Source organism: Anthonomus grandis, chromosome 22 (assembly GCF_022605725.1).
Source record: "Anthonomus grandis grandis chromosome 22, icAntGran1.3, whole genome shotgun sequence".
NCBI classification, from domain to species: domain Eukaryota; kingdom Metazoa; phylum Arthropoda; class Insecta; order Coleoptera; family Curculionidae; genus Anthonomus; species Anthonomus grandis.
In genome coordinates, this window is record NC_065567.1 from 35,182,434 (window position 1) to 35,204,290 (window position 21,857).

The 21,857-nt window shown below is 33.1% G+C and overlaps 1 protein-coding gene across 5 annotated transcripts in view; it reads right to left on the reverse strand.

Moving 5' to 3' along the window:
• LOC126748109 (thymosin beta) overlaps positions 1-21,857 on the reverse strand; it is a 47,106-nt gene that overhangs the window by 5,541 nt on the left and 19,708 nt on the right. For 4 of the 5 annotated variants that reach the window (XM_050457120.1, XM_050457119.1, XM_050457115.1 and 1 more), the window contains exon 2: positions 5,147-5,303. In XM_050457120.1, the coding sequence (XP_050313077.1) occupies positions 5,147-5,303 (157 nt within the window). Of the gene's footprint in view, positions 1-5,146; positions 5,304-9,658; positions 9,826-21,857 lie in introns of those variants that run through there. The other variant, XM_050457117.1, reaches the window with a different exon arrangement.

Here is a 21,857-nt window from a genome sequence, read left to right on the forward strand (position 1 = left end):
AAGTACTCTATCCGAAGACATACCCAAAAAATGTAAAAAAACACAGATTAGGAAACCGAATGGTCCAACTAAAAACCAAATCAATTATATTTTAATAATAAATCAAAATCAAAGTTCAATCAAAAACATCAATGACAAGCTGGAGGTAGGCTGTGGGTCTGACCACAAGCTACTTTGGGTCAAATACAAAACTAAACCAAAGAAACAAACCACACCTAACATTGATCTAGATCTTTTTATACGGTCTTAAAAAAAACCACGAGATTCCGGTCGTCGATAACGTAGAGGAGGCAAAGCACTAAAGAGTGAATAACTAAAGCCGTTGAATCATCAAAAGAAAAAACATTGGATTAGTGACAACACCTTACAGCTCGTCGAGTGACAGAAACAATTAAAGCTAGCGCCAAATGAAGAGAACCAGGATAAAATTAAACAACTGAACAGAAAGATCAAGAAAGCAAGTAGGCGAGATAAATGATCACATCGTAGGGGGTCTGTAGGGAACTTGAGGAACATTCCAACATACATGAGTCAAGACCCAAGCAATATAAAGACCAAGGAAGTGAAAGCGAAATACGTCGTCGTGTAAGTATAATATGGCAAGATCAGCGACTACCAAGCTAAATAAATTCTGAAAAGGCGAAGATTTCACCAAAACAACAAAACTACGTCTAGTTGAAGCTTTGTAACGTACCTAGCGGAGTTTAAAGAAAGCAGATAAAAATCGAATAAAGGCTTTCGAAATGTGGGTTTATAGACATTAGACTCTTACGAGTATCGTGGTGAGAACACCAACCGATCCGTATTACAAGAAATTGGGATAAGGCTGCTAACAAGAATAAACCGCATGAATCTACAGTACCTTGGGCATGTAGCTAGAAGGTCAGGAACAATGGAACGACTAATCATAGGAGGGAAAGTAGCACACAAACGCCCAATTTTCTGGAGGATAATGGAAAGAGGCGGAGGAGTTCATAGAACTATGACCATACACGCATACTCAGTAAATATTCAAAGGATCTTATAATGTTCTTAATACAAGCTTATCAGCACGTTATTGCAAGGACTCTATCTCTCGTACCTCTTATTCAAAGATAAGTATTCATGTGGCATAAATGTATAATATGAATGTGTTTTATTAGCAGTCACGCTGACTGCTTGTCCTGAAGATGCTAAAACCGTGTCGAGTTGATAATAAAGTATATATAAATGTCATAATACAATTTTAAATTCTAACACAAAAATATACATAATATGCAAGGTCTTTGGCAAATGTTGACGCTAAGTAAGAATAATCTAACGAGAGAACCTTGACACACCCTGCATCTTCAATTATTCCCAAACACACAATTATTTCCAAAAATAAAAAGAAAAACATATTCGACCTGAGTGACACTACAAAGAAGTAATGAGTAAATTAATTTTCCCAAAAGAATTTTTATATGCAATAATTTACACCGTACAGACGCAACCTTATACTCCATCAGCAGGACATAAAGCCCATTAAATCCGAAAATTCCTTGGCCTTAGCTTTTTTATTTATTCATCCAAATTTAGAACCTTAACCCCGGATCCATCTGCGACATGTTTATCTCGCCTCGCTGTCAGACAAAGTTAAAATAGCTTAGTACTTAGGTAGGGGCGGTTGAACCGGGAACACAGAAGGCGTTTTTGTCTTTCGACGAAATTGAAATGATTTAAAGAGAAGGAGGGAAAAAAATGCCGAAACAGATGTGCCTAAAAAAAGGAATTTATTTTATGGTTAAATGTTGTTTTGGGCAAATGAGTTTTCAAAATTTGACACCTGTTAGCTGTCAAAAATGCTCGTTTAATTTTTGTAAAAAAATGGCAAAACTTTTAGGGAACAAGGATACTGGATGTTACAAATTCGAGCATGTCATAAATTATTAACATACGCAGATTATTTGAATTTGATGAAAACCCCTTAATTTTGATTAACCTAATGAACAAAAACAATTAAATTATAAATAGTTAATAAAAAACAAATTTATCCTAAAATTTGCAGCATAATAGTTCAGCTGTCAAACGTCACGCATCACTGTCAAATACATCATATTATTATGTAATAACTGTCAAAAATATTGGTTGTTGTTTCAGTTGTAATTTCATTTTTGCTTGCGACAAACTCAATTGAGATACACATGCGCCGTAATAATGAGTATTAGCCAAATAGGAATTTAATATAAAAGGCATTTTAAAACTGTTTTCAAGATCGGAATTCTTAGTAAGTACATTAAAACGTATTGGAGATGTGGATGAATGATCTCACTTTCAATCCGCATGAAGCTTTAGTGTTAACGCACATTTGCAGTATCTCTCCATGTTGCCACCCAATAAAAGTCAAACCTAACTCAGCTGATTGAAGAAAATGAAACAGCTGTTTAGTTTCATCGCATAAACCTGTCATGTCACATAGTATTTTCACTAAATTAGCGACTAATGCGAATTAATGGTTCGTGTAGACCTGGTAAATGAATTTAACGATACTGCAATTAAATTATCAATAGTTTTTTAAACATTTGATAACATCTGTCAGATGTTTTATACATTTTACAATCAGACGCATGCGTAAACCTTGATCGTCTAAATTATTTATCATAATTGTCAAATGCTGTTAAAAATATTGGATGTCATAAATCGCTTTAGGGGCTAATACAGAATAAGAGTTAGCGTAAATCTGGTAAATGAATATAAACAATATTAACATACTTGAATAAACAGTCAATTAGTAATAAAAGATTTTGTAACTGCTATAGTTCGTGGCATTCCTGTTGTCATCTGCATTGTTCAATGTTACTATAAATAATTAATAAAAACCCGTTTTTTTTTTCACCATTCAATAGCACCTGCCAACTTTGGTAAGTTACAATTTTATTCTCAATAGAATTTCCAAAACTTGTCTATTTAAACTTTGTTACTGCTATAGTTTTCATTTGTCAAACTTCATAATTATCTTCTGTCAAGCTTAACTTGTCAAATCCATCAAATGCCAAAACTGTCTAAAATATTGACAGCTATCAAGGAGACTAGGGGTAAGGAGACTGATCTGTGTGCTTATCGTGCGTACGCAAAAAATCAACGATAACTAGACCCAGAAAGCCACCTTTTGACAGTTGAAACAGTAATATTAACTGTTTTTTCTCATTATATTAAAAATTATTGGAATAATGGTTAATCATAATAATCGATAGCACGTTTGCGACTTCCAGCTACCTAATGATTGTAAATATGAAATTTGTCAATGTTCTGTTTAATCCAAATTTTAATTATATTAAAGAAAAAGTAAAGGGATGCTGGGGAAAAATGCACAAATATTATACAACGTGAGATTGAGGGATAGTTAAAAATTGTTTTCTAAACACTAAGTTTCAGAGTCATCAAATGCGTGTCGATCCCTGTTTTATATGTAAAATATTCTGTATATGATCTGGAACTACCGTTTCCAGGTTATAGGGTAGAAGAATTATAACATATATCCTATTGTTACTTGATTTGCTGTGAATGATGCTAATACTAGATTTGAAATCGAGAAAGAAAATTAGGTTTTTAAGCGATTTATCCAAGAGTTGGTTATTTGATATTTCAATTTTAGAGCAATCTAGTAAAGAGGTCATTTTGTTAATTTATTACATTCTTGTACCATATACTCTTCAGTTTCTTCATAATCATCTGTGGCAGTAGGATGGAGGATTTCTTCTTCTTTAAATGTATTATTTTCATTTATGTAAAAACCTTTGCATCGTAGCACATTCTTCAAAACAATTAATTCTTATTCTGGAAAGTGCATCGGTATCCTATTTATTTTTCCGGGTTTGTACTCGATACGATATGTGTATTCCTCAAGTTTTAGACACCATCTAGCTTTGTGTTTGACACATGATAGCTCTCTCGATCGTTGAGTACAATGCTATTGAAAGATTTTTGCCAATAGGACCTTGGGGAAAGGACAGCACCTATTGCAAATGCGCTTGTATCGGTAGTAAGTAAGAAGGTTCTTCGAAGGACTTATTAAGATAAAGGGTCCCGAAACTAAGGGTTGTTTTAATTATTTGAAAAAGGTTTTTACATCTTGGTAAAGTTGGGTATAAAGGGACGATATTAACCTGCAAGACCTAAGAAAGAATTTATATCTTTTGGTGTTTTATATTCCGGGAAATTTTAAATACAGTCGACGGGGAATAGATAATAATGTCGTCCATGTAGACTAGGCAAATGCCCAAAAGGATGTTGTCCATGACACGCTGGAATGTGGACAAGGCATTTTTTAAGCCGTATGGCATACGAATGAATTCGTAATGACCATTCTCTACTGAAAAAGTCATTTTGGAAATATCGTTTCGATCTATATCAAACTGTTGGAAACCAGAAGCGAGATCAAGGGTAGAGAAATATTGACATTTTCCTAATTGATATCCAATAGGTCAGCTATGTTCGGTAGAGGGTAGCTGTCATCTATGGTTAATTCATTTAATTTTCCGTGAACGATGACGACATGTCATTCAATGACGACATGTCATGTCAAGTCATGAAGACCATGGTCTAAAATTTTTCCTACCTGTGTTTTCACTTCTTTGTGTATTGATGGGTTCCTTATAGGAATTGGTAAAAACCGGTCTGGTCTTATCGGTTTCGCTACGTGTTTAACTTAGTTCGTAAATGTTAAGGTGTCTTCGAAGTATAACAGATATCTTCTTCCAGGTTAAGAAGTTCAGTTCTTAATTAGTCTTTTATAACATAACCTTACTAACTGTCTATTGGTTCAGGTATAATAACTTTGTCTTGTGCATTAATGCTCATGATTGGGCTCGACAAAGACGTATACTTCGGACCAATAACGCCGAGGTTTACTTTTACGTACGCGTTACCTCATTTGTGAAGCGCAATCAGTCTCTTTACCTCTGGTCTTCTAGCTATCAAATTTTGTAATTTTAAATTTGATTCCAGGTAGAGCTTTCAAAGTCGCGATAAACTGCCTAGTTGTCTGTCGAACATCATAATTATCATCTGTCTGATCCCTTAGATCATTTGCCACGACTGTCAAAATTAAACATCTCAAAAAAATCACTCTTAATATAAAAAAAAAACAATCGAATTTTAAATGATAAAAAAGTATAAACAAAATTACCTTCTGCAGATGGAAGAACAACTTTTTCCTGAGTCTCAGCATTCTTCAGCTTGTTTGCACTGAATCCTTCCAACTCGCTCTTTAAGTCTCCAGAGACTTTTGGAAGATCCTTGAGGGCTGGGGGAGCTGGGGCAGCGGGTACTGTGCAAGAAGACATCTGAAATAAAATAATCATTTTGAAATTAAGTTGTAGCAAAAATAGTGAACTATATCTTGATGCACCCTTGGAATCCAGAGAGTGATATAAGCCTAATGCTTGACATGGTCAAGGACAAAAAATCATTTGTTTATTAAGTTAACACTGTATCTTTACAAGCTGCAATCCTTGAGAGAGCTTGGAGAGGAACCAATAAATGGCGTTACTGCTCAAAACTCATAACAAAGTTGAGCTAATTTTTTTTGTTATTAAAAGAAATTTGGTAATTCATCTAACTCCTGTACTCAATTTGAGAATAATAAAACTAGAATGAAACAAAATATTTTGACAGAAGAAGAAGGTTCTGGTTAACTTGGTTGTTTTGTGTGATTCCGCATTTGTACTTCCTTATCCCCCACTTTTTGTGTTCATCTCTCCCATCCTTTTTTAACATTAATAAGATCTTCAGAGTTTTGTTAAGATTCCAGTGCCATTAGGATTTCCAATAAAATGTATATGAGCATAAAATAAGCCAAGTGATTGGCATAAGCTTTTCAGACTAAATGTATTCAAAATGTTAAAGGAAGTCAAGATAATAAAGCGTTAACCTAAGTTCGACGGTCGACTGAACAAACAGCCTCTAATGAGACGTCTTCAATTAGTGAATATACTGAGGGCAAATAATAATGGCCGGTAATTGCAAATTAGCGGTTCTAAGTAAACTGAATACCATCAAATTAAACGATTTTCCTTGCATCTAATTACAGTAGATTAGTCATTAGAACATCATGTTTGCCAGACCGAAAATTAAATTAAATCAATTTCAAAAGTACTGTACGACTGTCTAAAAAGTTATGCAACTAATTATCATATATTATTTTTATTTTTTAATAAGCACATGCTCTTTTTTGGTTTGGTGACTCATAGGTTTTATGGTAACTGACCTCAACTCGGCTTGTTTAGACCCTAAAAGGAGTCACGTTAGAATGGTATTGGCATCAATAAACGCAGGCGAAAGTTATTTCTCATTTTTTTTTATTGACAAGACACCAACCTTGGGTATTGTAGGATAAATCTCTTTAAGAAATTATTTCTTTTACGTGGATATACATATGATTATTAACGAGTGGTTCCTATCTGATTCTTCATATTAAATTTCAGCTGATCTTCATTTCTATTGTGGGTTAAAGTTCAAAGTTCTGTCAAGGCATAAGCATATCGGTTTGGAATCGGGCGCATTCCACACCATTCGCCGCATGAGCGTTGTTGCCATATTCTATGAGTGTGCGAGCTTTTTAAAGAGAAATTTGAAGTTAAGAGTTACAGAGGAAGCATGACTCATTCAACCTACACAAGAAAATAAATAATAGAACCACTAAGAATGAACAGGAAACGTCCAAATTGCAAGTTAATCAGAGACAATAACTCCGTCATAACAGATATAAAGGAGAAATTACAAATCTGGAATCATTACATTCAGCATCTATTTCAGGATGACAGACCTGAGCAACATGTTTTTGAAGAGGCGAGTACTGCTCCAAATATATTACAGGAAATCATACAGGCGAAAGAAAGGTAAAGTTGCAGGCCCTGGCTATATCTATGTTGATATTCTTAAACTAGCAGATGATAGTGTCACCAAGGTTCTTACTGATTTATTTCACACCATATACATCTCAGGAAGAATACCTTAAAATTGGTTGAAGTCCAGTTTTATCACGCTGTAAATAAAAGCTAATGCGTACATGTGAATAGACCAGTATCCATGTGTGTTATAGATTAGGAGAAGGCTTTTAATAAAGTACAACATTCTCAAACGTTACAAAACCTTTAAAACATCAGACTGGATCAGCGTGACATAAGAATTATCGCTAATCTATATTGAAATCAGCGAGCTTTAGGTTCAGGTTGACCATGTATAGGATGAGATAGAAATTTAGAGAAGAGTCAGCTAGGGCTGCGTGCTTTACTCATTATTGTTTAATATCTACTCTAAATTTATTTTCACCGAACATGCGCTATGATGATGATACAGTATTACTGGGCAGTTCTTCTCAGGATCTGCAATGGTTACTAACAAGAATTAACCAGGCTAGTAATGCCTGTGGTTTAACAATAAATTAAAAAAAAGAGTGTCTTGGTCAGTTGGCCAAGAAATAATAGAAAGAATTGATCACTATGAATACCTCGGATGTTACCTTGTGAATGGAATGTTGGACAGTAAATACGGATCCCCATTGAAAAAGCCAGAAGTGTATTTATCAAAATAAAACAGCTTCTCACATGTAGACTGTATTCTGTATTAAACTGAGTCAATGGCCAAATGCTAAATATTTCCTCCATCTTGTTTTATGAACTAGAGGAATGGACACTGTTGGATCGGCATTGGATAGAGATTGAAGCCTTTGATATATGGGTTTATCGTCGCATACTCAGGATTTTCTGGATTGATAGACTACGGAATGCTGATGTCTTGCTACGTCTTAATACAACGACCGAGATCTGAAACACAGTGGAGCGACGAAAAGTGGAATATTTCGGACATGTTATGAGGGACGAGAAATACCGGTTCCTTTAAATAGTAATAAAAGAAAAAATTAAAGACAGGCATAGCGGCTTAAGACGGAAGAAGTACCAGATCATAATTTCGCGCAGCAGTCAATTGCTCTATAGAAAAGCCAAGGCAACCGATTGCTTGACATACTCGCAAGATCTGCACTCTAGAACCACTGGAAACACACTTTTCATTTCGTCATGATACGATCATATCATTATTTCAAGACCTGTCCTGCCAAGATAAAAACCTCCATGAACAGGTTACTTTGATGGAACAGAAATCTTAAGAAACTGCGCGGCACAGCAAGATAGGAATTCACCAGAGTCAAATGAACTGGAAATTTAGAAGGGTACAGGGAAGGAAATCATGGAAGCTTTTCTGTGAGGATATTAAGGACGTCCCAGCCACAGCCAGGCTGCACAAAAACCTTTCAAAAAGGAGCACGAATCCAATAGATCCGTCTATCTTCTTTTATCTTGAAGACAGTCGAACCAGTACCTGAGGCACTGGTCCAATAATTTCTCATTCCTGGAGGTACTCTCCACAAGTCCGTTGCATGGACTTCAATTTGCCTATCAGAAAAGAAAAAGAATTATTGCAGCATTGCACAAAATAGTTTGGGATATCGAAATATAGCCCCGGGTGCTTATAAACAATTGAGAGCGTCTTCGATAATGCGGACTTCCTCGCAGTGGAAACCGCACTTTCTAATACAGAAGCAGATCCGGCGATACTAAGATGAGTCAGCTGTATGCCGAACCAAAGGTCGATTAGGACTTCACTTGAAATCACGGATCTCAGTATCACTGCAGTTAAGGGATAAACACAAGCCAGGGTACTAGTTCCCCTTTTGATGATCTGTATTAGTGCTTGACATAGACCCGGTATACTGTTTCGATATCGGTACACCATACTAATCACCTACTTACACAGAATGGGTTTGTCCGATAGATATATCTGCATATTTAGTAAGGAAGAGGAGTCAATGGAACCCTTGTTTGAAAATTGTGGAGAACTGAGCCGCAGCAGAGACAGGATTCTACATACATATACGTTGAATGAAGAGGATCTGCTAACGCTTCCACTGAAAGGGCTGATCCTCGAACGTATTGGATACATAGGGAGAGGGGAAGCACAATAGACAAAAACAATGGTCGCAGTGCAAAGGGCCATCCTGTGCCAGACCTCCTTACAATACTTTATTGTGGGTTTGGTCGTAGCAATAAATATTTTTTTTGACACAAAACTGACAGTTTGAAATGGGCAGAACAAAATGGCGGCCAACGGATGAATTATTTCCAAGATGCCTGCCATCGGGCATTTATCATTTTTACGTCAGGAAGATAGCCACTTTAGTTGAGTGCGCGTACGCATACCTCCACCGTTTAATACAATTTAGCAATAAATCAAATTATTTTTCCAGATGATCTTCACGGATACCCATGGATTTCTTAGTAATTCTCACATATTACCATATAACGGTTTGCCTCTCTCTTTAAAGTAAAATTACAGTGAAAAAAAGTTTCAGTCTATATCAATGTTTCGACAGTATTGTCATTCTTAGGACACGAGATAAATTTTTATTTAAAAATTTGTTTATCCAGATCGGTGACACCGAAGCCATTTCTCGAAATTTCTAGGGAATCACCCACTTCATTCCTTGCAGCATATGGCAATAGCGCTGAAACGATCAGCCGCCGGACGCTTACCCGTGGGGTATAGCTGTAGCACGCGCTGTGTTGCCATTTGTTGATAAAAATAGCGAAACTAATAGCCAAATGTCACTATTAACCAATACAAAGAAAAAAGTAGTTCATACCTTCTAATATGCAGCTAACGCTAACACTAACACTAGTCCCAAAAAATCTTGAACGAACGGCAACTTGTCTGAATAGATTCAACAATGCGACTTAAGTAAGTAAAGTAGTAAACAGATCTATTATCTGAACCAAAACAAGTCTCTTAATCGTTTGTATTTTATACTTAAGGCAGTCATTAATATTTGTTTATCACGTATTCTATTTTAAGATATTTGCAATATTGTTTATTGTGTGTCTGAGTAAAGCCGCGATATCAATGTCAATGTTGGCTTATTAATTATCGTTAGGCAATCGCTGAAATATTGAATTTTCTAAAATTCGACTGAAATCACCTTTTTTCCATGATCAATTTTATTTGTTTATAGGTGAAACATTTTATATCTTGTTTACTTACTGAATAAAAATACTCATCTTACAAGGTTAGCTGATGGTTTTTTGATAACAAAAAATGACGTATCGAAATGAAATGCACTGCAGCACTGGCATTTTGAAAAACTTCGAGTCATCATCTGCAAACAGATCATTTCTTCCCTGGGGAGCATCATTTGAGGCAATATAAATATTTGATCTAGCTCTATAGCTCCGTCGAAGTGTCTTTATATTTTGTCATTTAAACGATCGTAACTATAATGTAACTAATCAGTGCGACATACATTAAAATAAACTAATTACTTGTTTTTTTATGCGATTCTTTAAGGCTTTGGAATAAATGTAGGCGATGTGTGGGTTATCTGTGTCACTTGAATTTTTTGCTTTCTTTTACTTGTTAATTAATATGCAGTTAAAAAATATGTTTTAAATGTAAATCAATAAATGATTCTTTATCTTATTGCAAAAAAAGATGACATTTATATTTATAATAATTTTTAAGATAATGTGCAATAACAATCATCGTATTATTTGCAATCCAGATTTATATACATAAAATTTGCATGACATAGTCAACAAGGTCTGGATCAGCTTCAGACAGTCTATGGCCAAATCAAAAGAACAGTCAAAATTTGAATTGATCATCATCAAGTATGAACCCAAAGATAGGAATAAAATTTCAGATACCAAATTCCTTTCAGTAAGTATTCCAATGCATAATATTTCTATAAAGTTTAAGATCATCCGCATGTCCCAAGACATACAAGCTTGGAAATTGATTGAAAATTTTCCATCAAACCACACTATAAAGTAGCATTTTTAATATTCAAAGATCTAACACCTTAATTAATTACAATGAACATGTTCATCTAATGTTGGAATGCATTCAGCCACGAAGATATTGAGATAATAATATTTATAGAGTAAGAGTTAACAGATATGGAATACGAACATTAAACTGACAACGAATCTGAATAGAAGGGGGATATTTGGAAAACATCTGAAAGAATCCCAAGATAGTTAAGTTAACCTTACCTTAGATATAAGCTTAGAAAATGACTATATTTCATTCGAAAGATCATTCACAAATAAACTGAATAGAAGGGATGAACAATGAAACACTTAAGCAACATAATATTTTCTCTGATCTAATTATTGACAAAGAAGTAGAATGCAAATGCAGTACTATGAAACGAGAAGAAATCCCCAATCCAAGTTTTTCTTAGATATGTGATCATCAGAAGATAACAGTTGTGTATGCAGTATTATATTTTTCTTTACCCCTAAAGAAACTTTTGATTCTCAAGACCTCACCTGGAATTCCCCACTGCTTTCATAGCCACAGAGAGTGATTATAAATGCAGAATAATTAATAAGAATTTATAAAGAATTTGAACATGAATCACTAGGAAAGATATCAAACTTAATTGAGATAAAATGATAAACATTTACTCTTTACCCTGTCAAAGGCCTTTGAAAAATGAGGCTGATAGATTTAATCTACGTGAGTGTCAATAACCTCTAATAGGTAAATCTTGTACAAGTTGACGTTCCTTTACAAAACCGAAATTGATTATGTGGTGTTCTTTCTTTTTGGCTAGGAAAGCTTCTTCTTTACAGGTGTGGACATCTTCAATGATTAATCAAAAAGTACATGGAAAACTGGTTAGATTTAGCAAAAATAACAAAATCTTGGAGTTATATGAAGATTTAAAGTCAGGAACTGACCAAGAAGATTCGTTAAATATAATTTCAACGTACGCTAAACCAGTTATAGATGCTGGAACCCGCAGGTAAAAAATTACAAATAACATGCAAATTAAATAACCTGCCTAAACAAGTAACTAATTATAATTTTTACAAAAGACTCCTAGTTTCTCTAACGCTATTACTGAATTTGCGTGAAAAGTTAATTACTTATAACTGTAAATATCTGACATATATGTAGATTTAGGTCACTTTAGATTATAGTTACTTGGTTGGGTTGTATATGAATAGAAAATCACCGAAATATGTAATGCCTACGCATCTAATTCGACCTAGTTAAATAAAAAACAACCTATGGTGCCAAAAAAAAACTCATTACATTTAACAATTGATTCCAATACTGTGTTAACGTAGCAATAAAGTACCAGTTTACCTGTGGTAAAAATTTCTAGCACCTTAATTACACTTGTTGCCATTAAGTTTAACAACTGTTCGTCTGAATAAGAAAGCGTGAGATTTATTAAATATTACATGGGATATTGTTTCACAAAAGCATTTTTCACTTATTTTATATATGCGGTATATTATGATTAAATTTGTGGATCCTGCAAAATAGTAATATATTCACGATGATATAAGAGGTTTTGACATCCTTACTGAATCACTGGAACTAAATATCGAGAAAACGTAACAGCAAAAGCATATTCAGCTTTCTCTTGACAGTATTGAAGAGCAAAATTTTAATACTGAACAGAAACAGTTGGCTCAATCTCATTGGCTTCAGCTGATTCAGAATATGAAGAACTTTATACTGATACTGTATCAGGTGTAAGCAGATTTTGAAAAGCTCCGAATTTTTTGAAAATCTTCAAAAATGACAATTTTTTTGTCCTAAATATTTATTGGAGTTATTACTCACTGTCAACTGTTATTTCACCCAGGTCCCTCCTGAAATGAATTACACTATTCTTTTTGGTGTGTAAGCCTAACAATGTACCAGTTATTGACGGAATTTAGATCCATCTGCACAAACCCTGATCCGTTAAATAGTGGTATCATCAGCGAATGAAGAAATGTGTTTATTCGAATAGAAAGATCATTCACATGCCTTTTTTCCTTAGTTTAGACTAAGGTATAATCCTTGTATGACATAAAAAGGTGTTCTTCGAATTTAGAAAGCACTCATGTTGTCCTAACAATTTCATAACCTGGACTTTGAGCAATTTTTCAACTTTGAATGGGAAAAAATCTGCCTGCCTTATGATTAGGATTACGCTTTTATCCTGAAAAGTTGCGAAAAGAAAGTAAGGACATATTGATTGCCTCAATGAGCGCCTGGAGAGTTGCAATAGCTAAGTATGGACAAATCCTCATAAAAATTTGATCCAGAGCAAAGGATGATAGTAACTCATCGGCTGTAACAGGTGTGAAGAAGAAAGAATCTTGTACAGCTACATGTTCTTGGTGCTGAAAATTTATTATGCCAGAGAGGTTAGATGCAATATTATTAATTGATGTCACTTTATCTGGTATTTTCATCTGACAGTGACTCCTTGACATTTAGACATTCCACTACAGTATTTGTCAGCCGTCTTTATTCTGATTGGTTGATTTGAATAAATCTTAATGCCGTCAAACAACGATCTCGAGTATCGTGCCGAATCGTATGGCGAAATGTCACATATCATTTATCCCAGATACTGAATCCTTAAATACAATGTGAGAGCGGTGCTAAAATGCAGAGTGGAGTGCTGACCACACTATGATTTTTGTTGCCCTGCAGAAAAAAAATGCAATATAAAAGTTGTATGAGGTGTTATCTAGTTTTTACTTAGGTGAAAATTTTATATACAAAAAAATGCTACAAAAACAAAAAAAAATATTTTTTTTATGAAACACCCTATTTCATTTTTTAAGTTTTAGATTTCGTAAAATAACAAAAATTTGATGTTTAAGGTTTTTTAACAATTGAAAATCTTATTTTTCACGTTTTTTAAAGCACAGAGTCAAAAATCTTGACAGTTGACTTTTTAATTTAAATTTTTTGGGATAAAATACACAGACAAGACAAAATCATTAAAAAAAAAACAATCATAGCCTTAAAAAGAATAATTTTGTGCAACAAAATCCACCTTATTACGCAACATTTCACTCTGGGTTTCAGCACCGCCTAAACATTCCGCTATACGATTCGGCACCATACTCGAGATAATTGTTTGGCGTCATCGCGATTTATTCAAAACAACCAATTAAAATAAAGACGAGTGCTGAATCCTATGCTGGAATGTCAAAATGGTTTTCGGATACGTCCAGGCATGGATGTTTTGACGATTTTTTTTCGATTGTTTCCTAACAATACCATTAACTTGATCTAATAGATCAGAAAATACCGGGTTATGATGTAAGAATCTCCAGAAAAATTACTTTAAAAATTTCAAAAAAAATCATTCAATTTATTTTATATTGAAACCAGAAGGTGAATCTTCTCCTGTTCAACAAATGATAAAATTGAAGTATAAATGAAGGTCAAATCTGTGTTCATAGACTGAAAAATGACACTTAAAGAAACAAATCCTAAAGATTAAAAAAAAAAATTTTCTGCTTCTTTCTCGACGTACCGACAGTGCATTTCAAAACAAAGCCTTTTCAAAATGATAAACCCATAATGTATAAAGCAAACGATAATTAATATTACAAGCACGAACAAATTTTACGACAGGGTAGACATTTAACAATGACATTACGAATGTCTGGCATTGTATTCACAAAAATTTGCGCTGACACTTTTTAGAATAAAAATTAATTTTCCTTCACCGGAAATACACGCATTAGTCGGAAGTAACCGCATGCGCATACAAATATTTGGTATTCGAGTACTAAAGCGAATGAGAGGCATAGAATCAAGTGTCTACTTAAACTTCAGACGGTCTTACATTATGCATAAGCCATTCTGCTTTTATCTATAGACCATTCCATAAGGTGTTGAGAGAAATGAGAGGTCTTTCTTAAGCAGAAGTCAATGACTGCAAATTTTTAATTGGTATTTCAGTCGGTTAATGAACACGGTCAAGTATTTTTCGACGAACTACTTATATGGCAGCAACTAAAATATTTTATTGTTGATTTTATAGCCAGGAAATGTTCATTTTTTTAAATTACCCAACTGAAATAAGAATTTTGAATAAAGATTTGTTGGTATAAACAGTTGGCTGTGAACACCGGATTTGACGATACAATGAATAAAAGTAATTAGGTTTAGGAGGATTAGCCTTAAGGATAAAAAATGTAAATCCGAAGGACAATAACAATTCACTAATAAATAATTTTCTACTTTCTTCTCAGAAGAATTTTAGCAAAAACTGAAAAAAGAGTAGTAATCAAAAAAACAGACAAACAACAATTATCACGACAATCAGACTTACTACTCATACTCAAAATGCTACAACAAAGACTATAAGAAAAAAATGCAGAAAATTCATTAATTTAGATTAATAAGAACTACTGCCATATGTAAACCTAACAGGTTTACACATGGCAACACCGTATTGGACACAAGTATATTCTGAACGACACGCGCCGAGAGTAGCAATCGTACAGATTCGTCCGGAGTCATGCATTTCATAATTGAGGAAGAGTGGGATTGAAGCGGATGAATAGAAGAAATTGCCAAAAATAATTTCATAAAAAGTTATTTTGAGAAAACCATCAAAAATATTTCACCCCAAGGGTATAGCAAACTGCTGTCAATAATAATAGAACTTACACCTATAGGGGTGGAACGGACACAATGAATATTTCCGACAGAATGGTCGTGCTAGTAATACAATGCGCTTTATTTGGAACTGTCACGATGGGAGTCAATATTCAAAAAATTCTATGAGCCGTTAAATACCTTTAGGGTAATCTTTTATAAATTTTATTGTATATTGGTTCACCGATGAATGTATGAAAGGAACTCATATGCTAGATGATGTTAGGCCTCTTAACATTTCGCGTTATCATCGTTTATCCAGCAACTTGTATAGAAAAGAGACAGCTGTCTTATTGCGAGATAACTGTAAGGAATTTAACACGGCCGTCAACATCCTCTTGAAAAAAGGGGAGAGAGAGAGCAAGAGTACTCTTAACAGTCATTAGCAAACACAAAAAAATTAAGCATAAAATCGCTAATGTTATTATCAAATTATAAAAGCTCTTAACACATACCAGAGAAAAACATTATTTCTTTCGCTATATACTTATGCTAATAACAAGGATTAACTTTGTCACCCTTGAAGTATCAATGAACACGATATAAACCTGATTCCTACCACTAAATACTGAAAAAGATTCATAAGTGTGAAACTGCTAATCAATCAATATTTTACTTCAGCTTCAAGAGAGTTAGGAAAAACCTGTAATTTGATCCTAATTAAGCTCTATTACCAGAATCATCTAAATAACCTCAATAATTGGTCTAGATGGTATTTTTGGAATAGCTTTCAATGTGCTAACTCCATGAATGGAGATAGGACCGACATAAGACTTGGAGAATGTCAATAAATATTTCCGAAAAAGTCAGCAAAAAAATTTGAAGATACCATACCAGAGTTGCTGATTGGATTGAATTTCGTTGGGAAAGCTTCGACTTTTTTAGGATAATTAAGAGTTAGAAGAGATTCAGGAAAATGATGTAGAAGCTATGGTCTTAGAGGAATCCTTTTTTTTTAGATTACTACGAATTATGTTAAAAAAACTGGAGATTTTTTCCTTGTCAGAGCTCTCAGGTGATGAAATTTTGAATCGCTTAATTAATTCACACTTTCAGCCTAAAAGCCTTTTGGATGATAGAAGCGCAGTTTATCGTGACTGTTTTCCAAAAGTAAAATAAAACACGAAATATTTACAGAAAGAACTGCAGATATCATTATACTTATTGCATATAGAGTGAAAATGTAAATTATTCACCCTTCCAGCATTTGACAGAAAACTGAGGGTGACTTCAGTAACCATCAATCTTATTTAAATTCAAATTAGAATAACAGGGGCGTTGTTATTTTGTTGTGTATTTGTCGTTGATATATGCATTTCAGGAAAGTATGAAAAATAAGTGTTTCTGGGTGCCTTTTTTAACGTTAAAGGTACCTTACATACATGTCTATTTTGAATTACTTGCAAGAATTATTGAAAAAAATGAAGACAAGAAGAAAGGTGAAGAAGACTCTGGTATTAAATAAAATAGGATTGTGCAAAAAGGAACAACGACCTCTCTCTTATTGTTGTCACACAACACGAACTCAAATTGTTAAGCAGATAACGTTGTTTTTTTTTAAATAAAAATCTATCGTTTTCAATGGTTGGGCGAATATGTCAACGGCGAACTCTCGCGACCTGTTTTCCGTTCTTAAAGCGTTGTGAAAAAAAAACGAAAGAAGCATTACAACAAGGCTGAACCGATCGACAGAAAAGGCAAAATGTAGGTTATTTTGCAAACTGGTAAGGCCATATATGGAAGATATTAATATTCGTGCGTAGTTTAGATTAACTCTTAACGCTTTCTACGGAGATGGCGTATATTGGGTTTTATTGGATTGGGGGCCTTTCTTGATTGTTATGCTAATAATTTTATTGAATCAGTTATAGTTTTTGGCTTTTTTTTAGGCCAATAAAAGAAAATAATATTAAGGATTTATTATTGCCAGGGGCGGCGCGTGGTAATATTTTTTGTCCGGTGAAATAGATCCTTGTATTCCTCATAAATGGTTAGAATTTAATCCCAAGATTAAAGAGATTGGTCGTAAGCAGTTTTTGTTTCTTTAGATAGTCCAAGTGATTCTCTATCCAGAACGTAGAGAATCTAACTTACGCCTGTTTGAAATTAGCTGCGTAATTAGCTGAATAATTGTGATGTTTCCATTGAAACTAATGACAAATAAACTTTATTATTATTATTAAAGTGTACATGATTTTCAACTTTTTTAAACTGCAAACATATTTTTTTCTAATGTATTAATGTGGATTCAATTTGAAAATTCTTTCTTTCTTTAATTACAATATTCTTTCTTTACTTTTCACTTTAACTTTCCTTTTGTTCTTTGAGGTTGGGTGATTTCATCCATGATTTTTTCAAGCAATTGATTCCTTATGCTACAAAAATATTTTTAATATTTTTTCCAGACTATTCAAAGGTGCTTCAAAATATCATGTGTATCTGCTTTCTCCATTACATCTAATAGTCCTATGGTTGGAACCTTTGGTGTGACGCTCAAATTACTAGACAGTTTTACCACTGTCTGAAACTGTTTTAACCTTAAAACTGTTTTAATCTTCTCCCGAAGATGCTAACATCGTTAGCGAAACACGTGTCGAGAGTAAAAATAAAAAGTTTTGGTTAGTGGTAAAACTGTCTCGTAATTTGAATTACATCTAATTTTTAATACAAGCACGTTTCTAAACATTTGTGTTTTTGGACCTAGGAAAAGCCTTTGATACTGTGACACACCGAATTCTTTTGAATCGACTGGCAAGCATGGGCATAAGTGAAATTGTTTATAATCTGTTTAAAAGTTATCTGAATGAAAGAACCCAAAGTGTAAAAATAAATGGCAAAATTAGCTCATAGAGAAAGGTAGAGTTCGGTGTGTCACAGGGCACAGTATATTAGGTTCAATTCTGTTTTCAATTTACATAAACGAATTGTTAAATCTGTTGCCTAACATTAATGTGGTTTGTTTTGCGACGATACTGCTATCATAATTAAGGAAGAGACTTGGGCATGATTTTCTGACCTTAAATTCCGAAAAGTCAGGATTTATGTCTTTTTCAATTGATGTTAGAACTTGAAGCAATATCTCTAAAGTCATTTTGCATACCAGTAATTGTCAGAACATATTATGTCAATGTACTGAAAAAATAAAAAGGCAAAAAGTTGTTAAATACTTAGGGGTATATTTGGATGAGGATTTAAAATTGCATGAGCATGCCGAATACGTTACAACAAAAATAGGAAAATTAATATATCAGTTTTATCTGCTCAGATAATTTATGGAAAAAAAACTATTCACTACAGTATATTATGCACTTGTTGAATAAATATTAAAAATTGTGTAAAGGTATATGGGGAGGGACATGTACTAACTAGTAAATCTATGCTTGGACCGGTTATTGTCACTCAAAAATATATACTTACTTAAGGTAATGTTGAAAAAAAAAAGAAATTTTCCACAGTAGAAATATTTAAAGAGGTTAAAGTGTTGCTTTGAATCAAATTTATGTCAAAGCCTTTGTAATGTTGATTTGTAAAAACCCGAGCTATATTACAGCAATAGAACACTGCAAAAATAACTATAAATAGTAACTGTGCTCCTAAAATTTATAATCTGCTCCCTACAAATGCAAAAAACTTTTTTAAATTAAAAACCACTTTTTTAAATTAAAAACTTATTGCACTACTGGATTTTGGATTATAATATAACTTGGTCTATAAATTAGTGCAAACATAAAAGTAATCGATTGTTTATGATTTTGTTTCTTATTGATTGTTTTTTTTTTATATAGTTTGTAGTCTATACTGTTGTTAAAGCACTACATTTATATTTTCTGTTACGTTTTGTCATCTTGTCATTTTAAAGCATGAAAGTAAACACAGACTAACCGTCCATCTTGCTTTTTGGTGAAATAATTTGTTGATTTTCTAGGCAATTAAACAGATCTAGATGGAAAAGTGTAAATATTCTTTATGGCCTAAAAATGTTTTTTAGTCTTTATTCTCTTTCAATTTTTACACTTTTCCAGATCATTAAATCATTTTTCAATTTCCAAAAATTAAATAACATGCTTTTTCAGGTACGTTAAATACCTTGCCGCTCGTTAAATTTTATTCCAAAAGCAATAAATGCGTCGAATAATTATTTTTGTTAATTTTATAAAGCATGTTTCTTCCCGAAAAGTGAAATAATTCCTTGATGTTCAAGGCAATTAGAATTTTATTCCAAAGCCAACAGATGTTTTCCAACCAGTCGAATAATTATTCTTATTCATTTTTCAAGAGATTCTTCTTCCCCACAAGTGAAATAATTCGTTGATGTTCCAGATAATTCGAATTTTATTCCAAATTTAATAATTATTTTTATTTATTTTCCAAGGCGTTTTTTTCCCCGGAAAGTGAAATAATTCGTTGGTTTTTCAGGCTTTATCCCAAAACTGAGAAATGTTTTCCAAACTGTCCAGCTACTTTTTTGGTTTTTTGGAAATTGTGGATAAAAATAATTTTTTCATGTGTGCAAATAACATTCTCACATTCATCCAGACAATTTTATGATCACAACTTCCAATATTAGTTCTTCATGTCCCAATGCTAAGAACTTTAATCCAGGCAATTGAGATACATTTTTAGGTTTCTTGATTCATTTTGACATTCATCCAGACAAGTCAAATATATATTTTTTTACTTCATCAGGCTGACTAAAATAATTCATATTAATTTTCCAAAAGGAAAATGTCACCTCATTGGCTCTCTGGGTAGTTGAATTTTATCCCCAGACCAAAAGATGTTTTCTAACATATTATTATTTTATGCCAATATTTAAGGACCTTATTCCAGACTTACTTTATATTAGTTTTTTTATTTTTCTAGGCTGAATTTGTAATATTTAATTTATAATATTTTTTGCCAAGAACTAAAAGAGTTTTCAAACCAAAATACCCCCTTGCTTCCAGACAATTAGCAATTTTATCGCAAAATCTTTAATTAAAATTTTAATTTTTGCTATAGTAAAAGTAATGTTCATTCAGATAATTTACTTCGTTTTTTATATATTGTAAAACCATATTTTCCTGAACTGAAATAACTACTCTATTGTCTAGGCAGTAAAAAGTTTCATCCCAAACTCGTTTTTCCAAGCAGTAAGGCAAATGAGTTAATTTATTAATAATAATAATAAATATTCTTTATTAGAGAATTATGTTACATAAAAACTAATAGAGTCATAAAGACAACAAAATCATTTTAACTACCTTACACACTTTTATTCAACTTCTCACTAACACCATATGGTTCAATCCTTAGGAGAAAATTAAATACCAATTTTTTAAATGAATTCAGTTCTTCCATACGTTTTATGGTAAAGGAAAGATTATCATTGTAAAATTTGAAGCATGAGTAGTACACACTTTTTTCATACATAGTTAATCTGTGTTTTGGGTAGCTATAATTAAGATTTCTGGTTGCATAGACGTTTTGTGGTATATTATCTCTAAAGAAGTAATTGTTCTTTCTAAAGAATACATACACACTCCTTCTGTACATAGATGGCAGAAACAGTAAGCAAATTGTTTGTGTATACCCAGAATTATTCTTAATGCTCTTTTTTGAGATACAAACATTTGCTCAATATCTCTGCAATCCCCATAGACAATTTTTCTATATGTAATAAGGAATTCAAAACAGTAGAGCATACAGTTTTCTTTGTTTTAAAACCTACATATTATTCTTAGTGAATAACACATTTTATTCAGTTTATCAAGATCACACTCCACATGCCTATCAAAACACAAAGTGTCATCAATAAGAACCCCCAAAAACCTAGCACAGGTGGTCAGATTAATATCCTTGTTTTGGATTTTTAAGGATTCAGGTTTTCCTAACCTACAGTGATTAGTTTTAAACAACACAATATTTGTCTTAAGGCTATTAATCTCTTATTCGAAAACCATTCATGCAATTTTGTCATTGTTGTATTTGTGTACCTTAAGAGTTCATCGATACTGCCCACTAGTTCATAATAAATTAGTATCATCTGCATAATTTGTTATTTTACAATACAATGTGTATAATTCTATAATGTTATTGATGTACATGATAAATACTATAGGACCTTCTTGGGGTATACCTAAATCAGTATAGTTATAACTTCTGAGTTTTCCCTATCTTTTCTATAGCCTATTACTACTTTTTATTTTCTTCCTGTCAAATTAATATGAGACAATCTAACATTATTCCAAACAATCATGGTGTATTTTTGGATCTGATTTTTAACAGTATTGACAAATGCCATAAAATATCTGTTCAACAAGCTTTAGACAATCTTCTTCCAAACAACTTTCACCACTTAGCAACATTTTGTGATATTAGGATTAGTGATA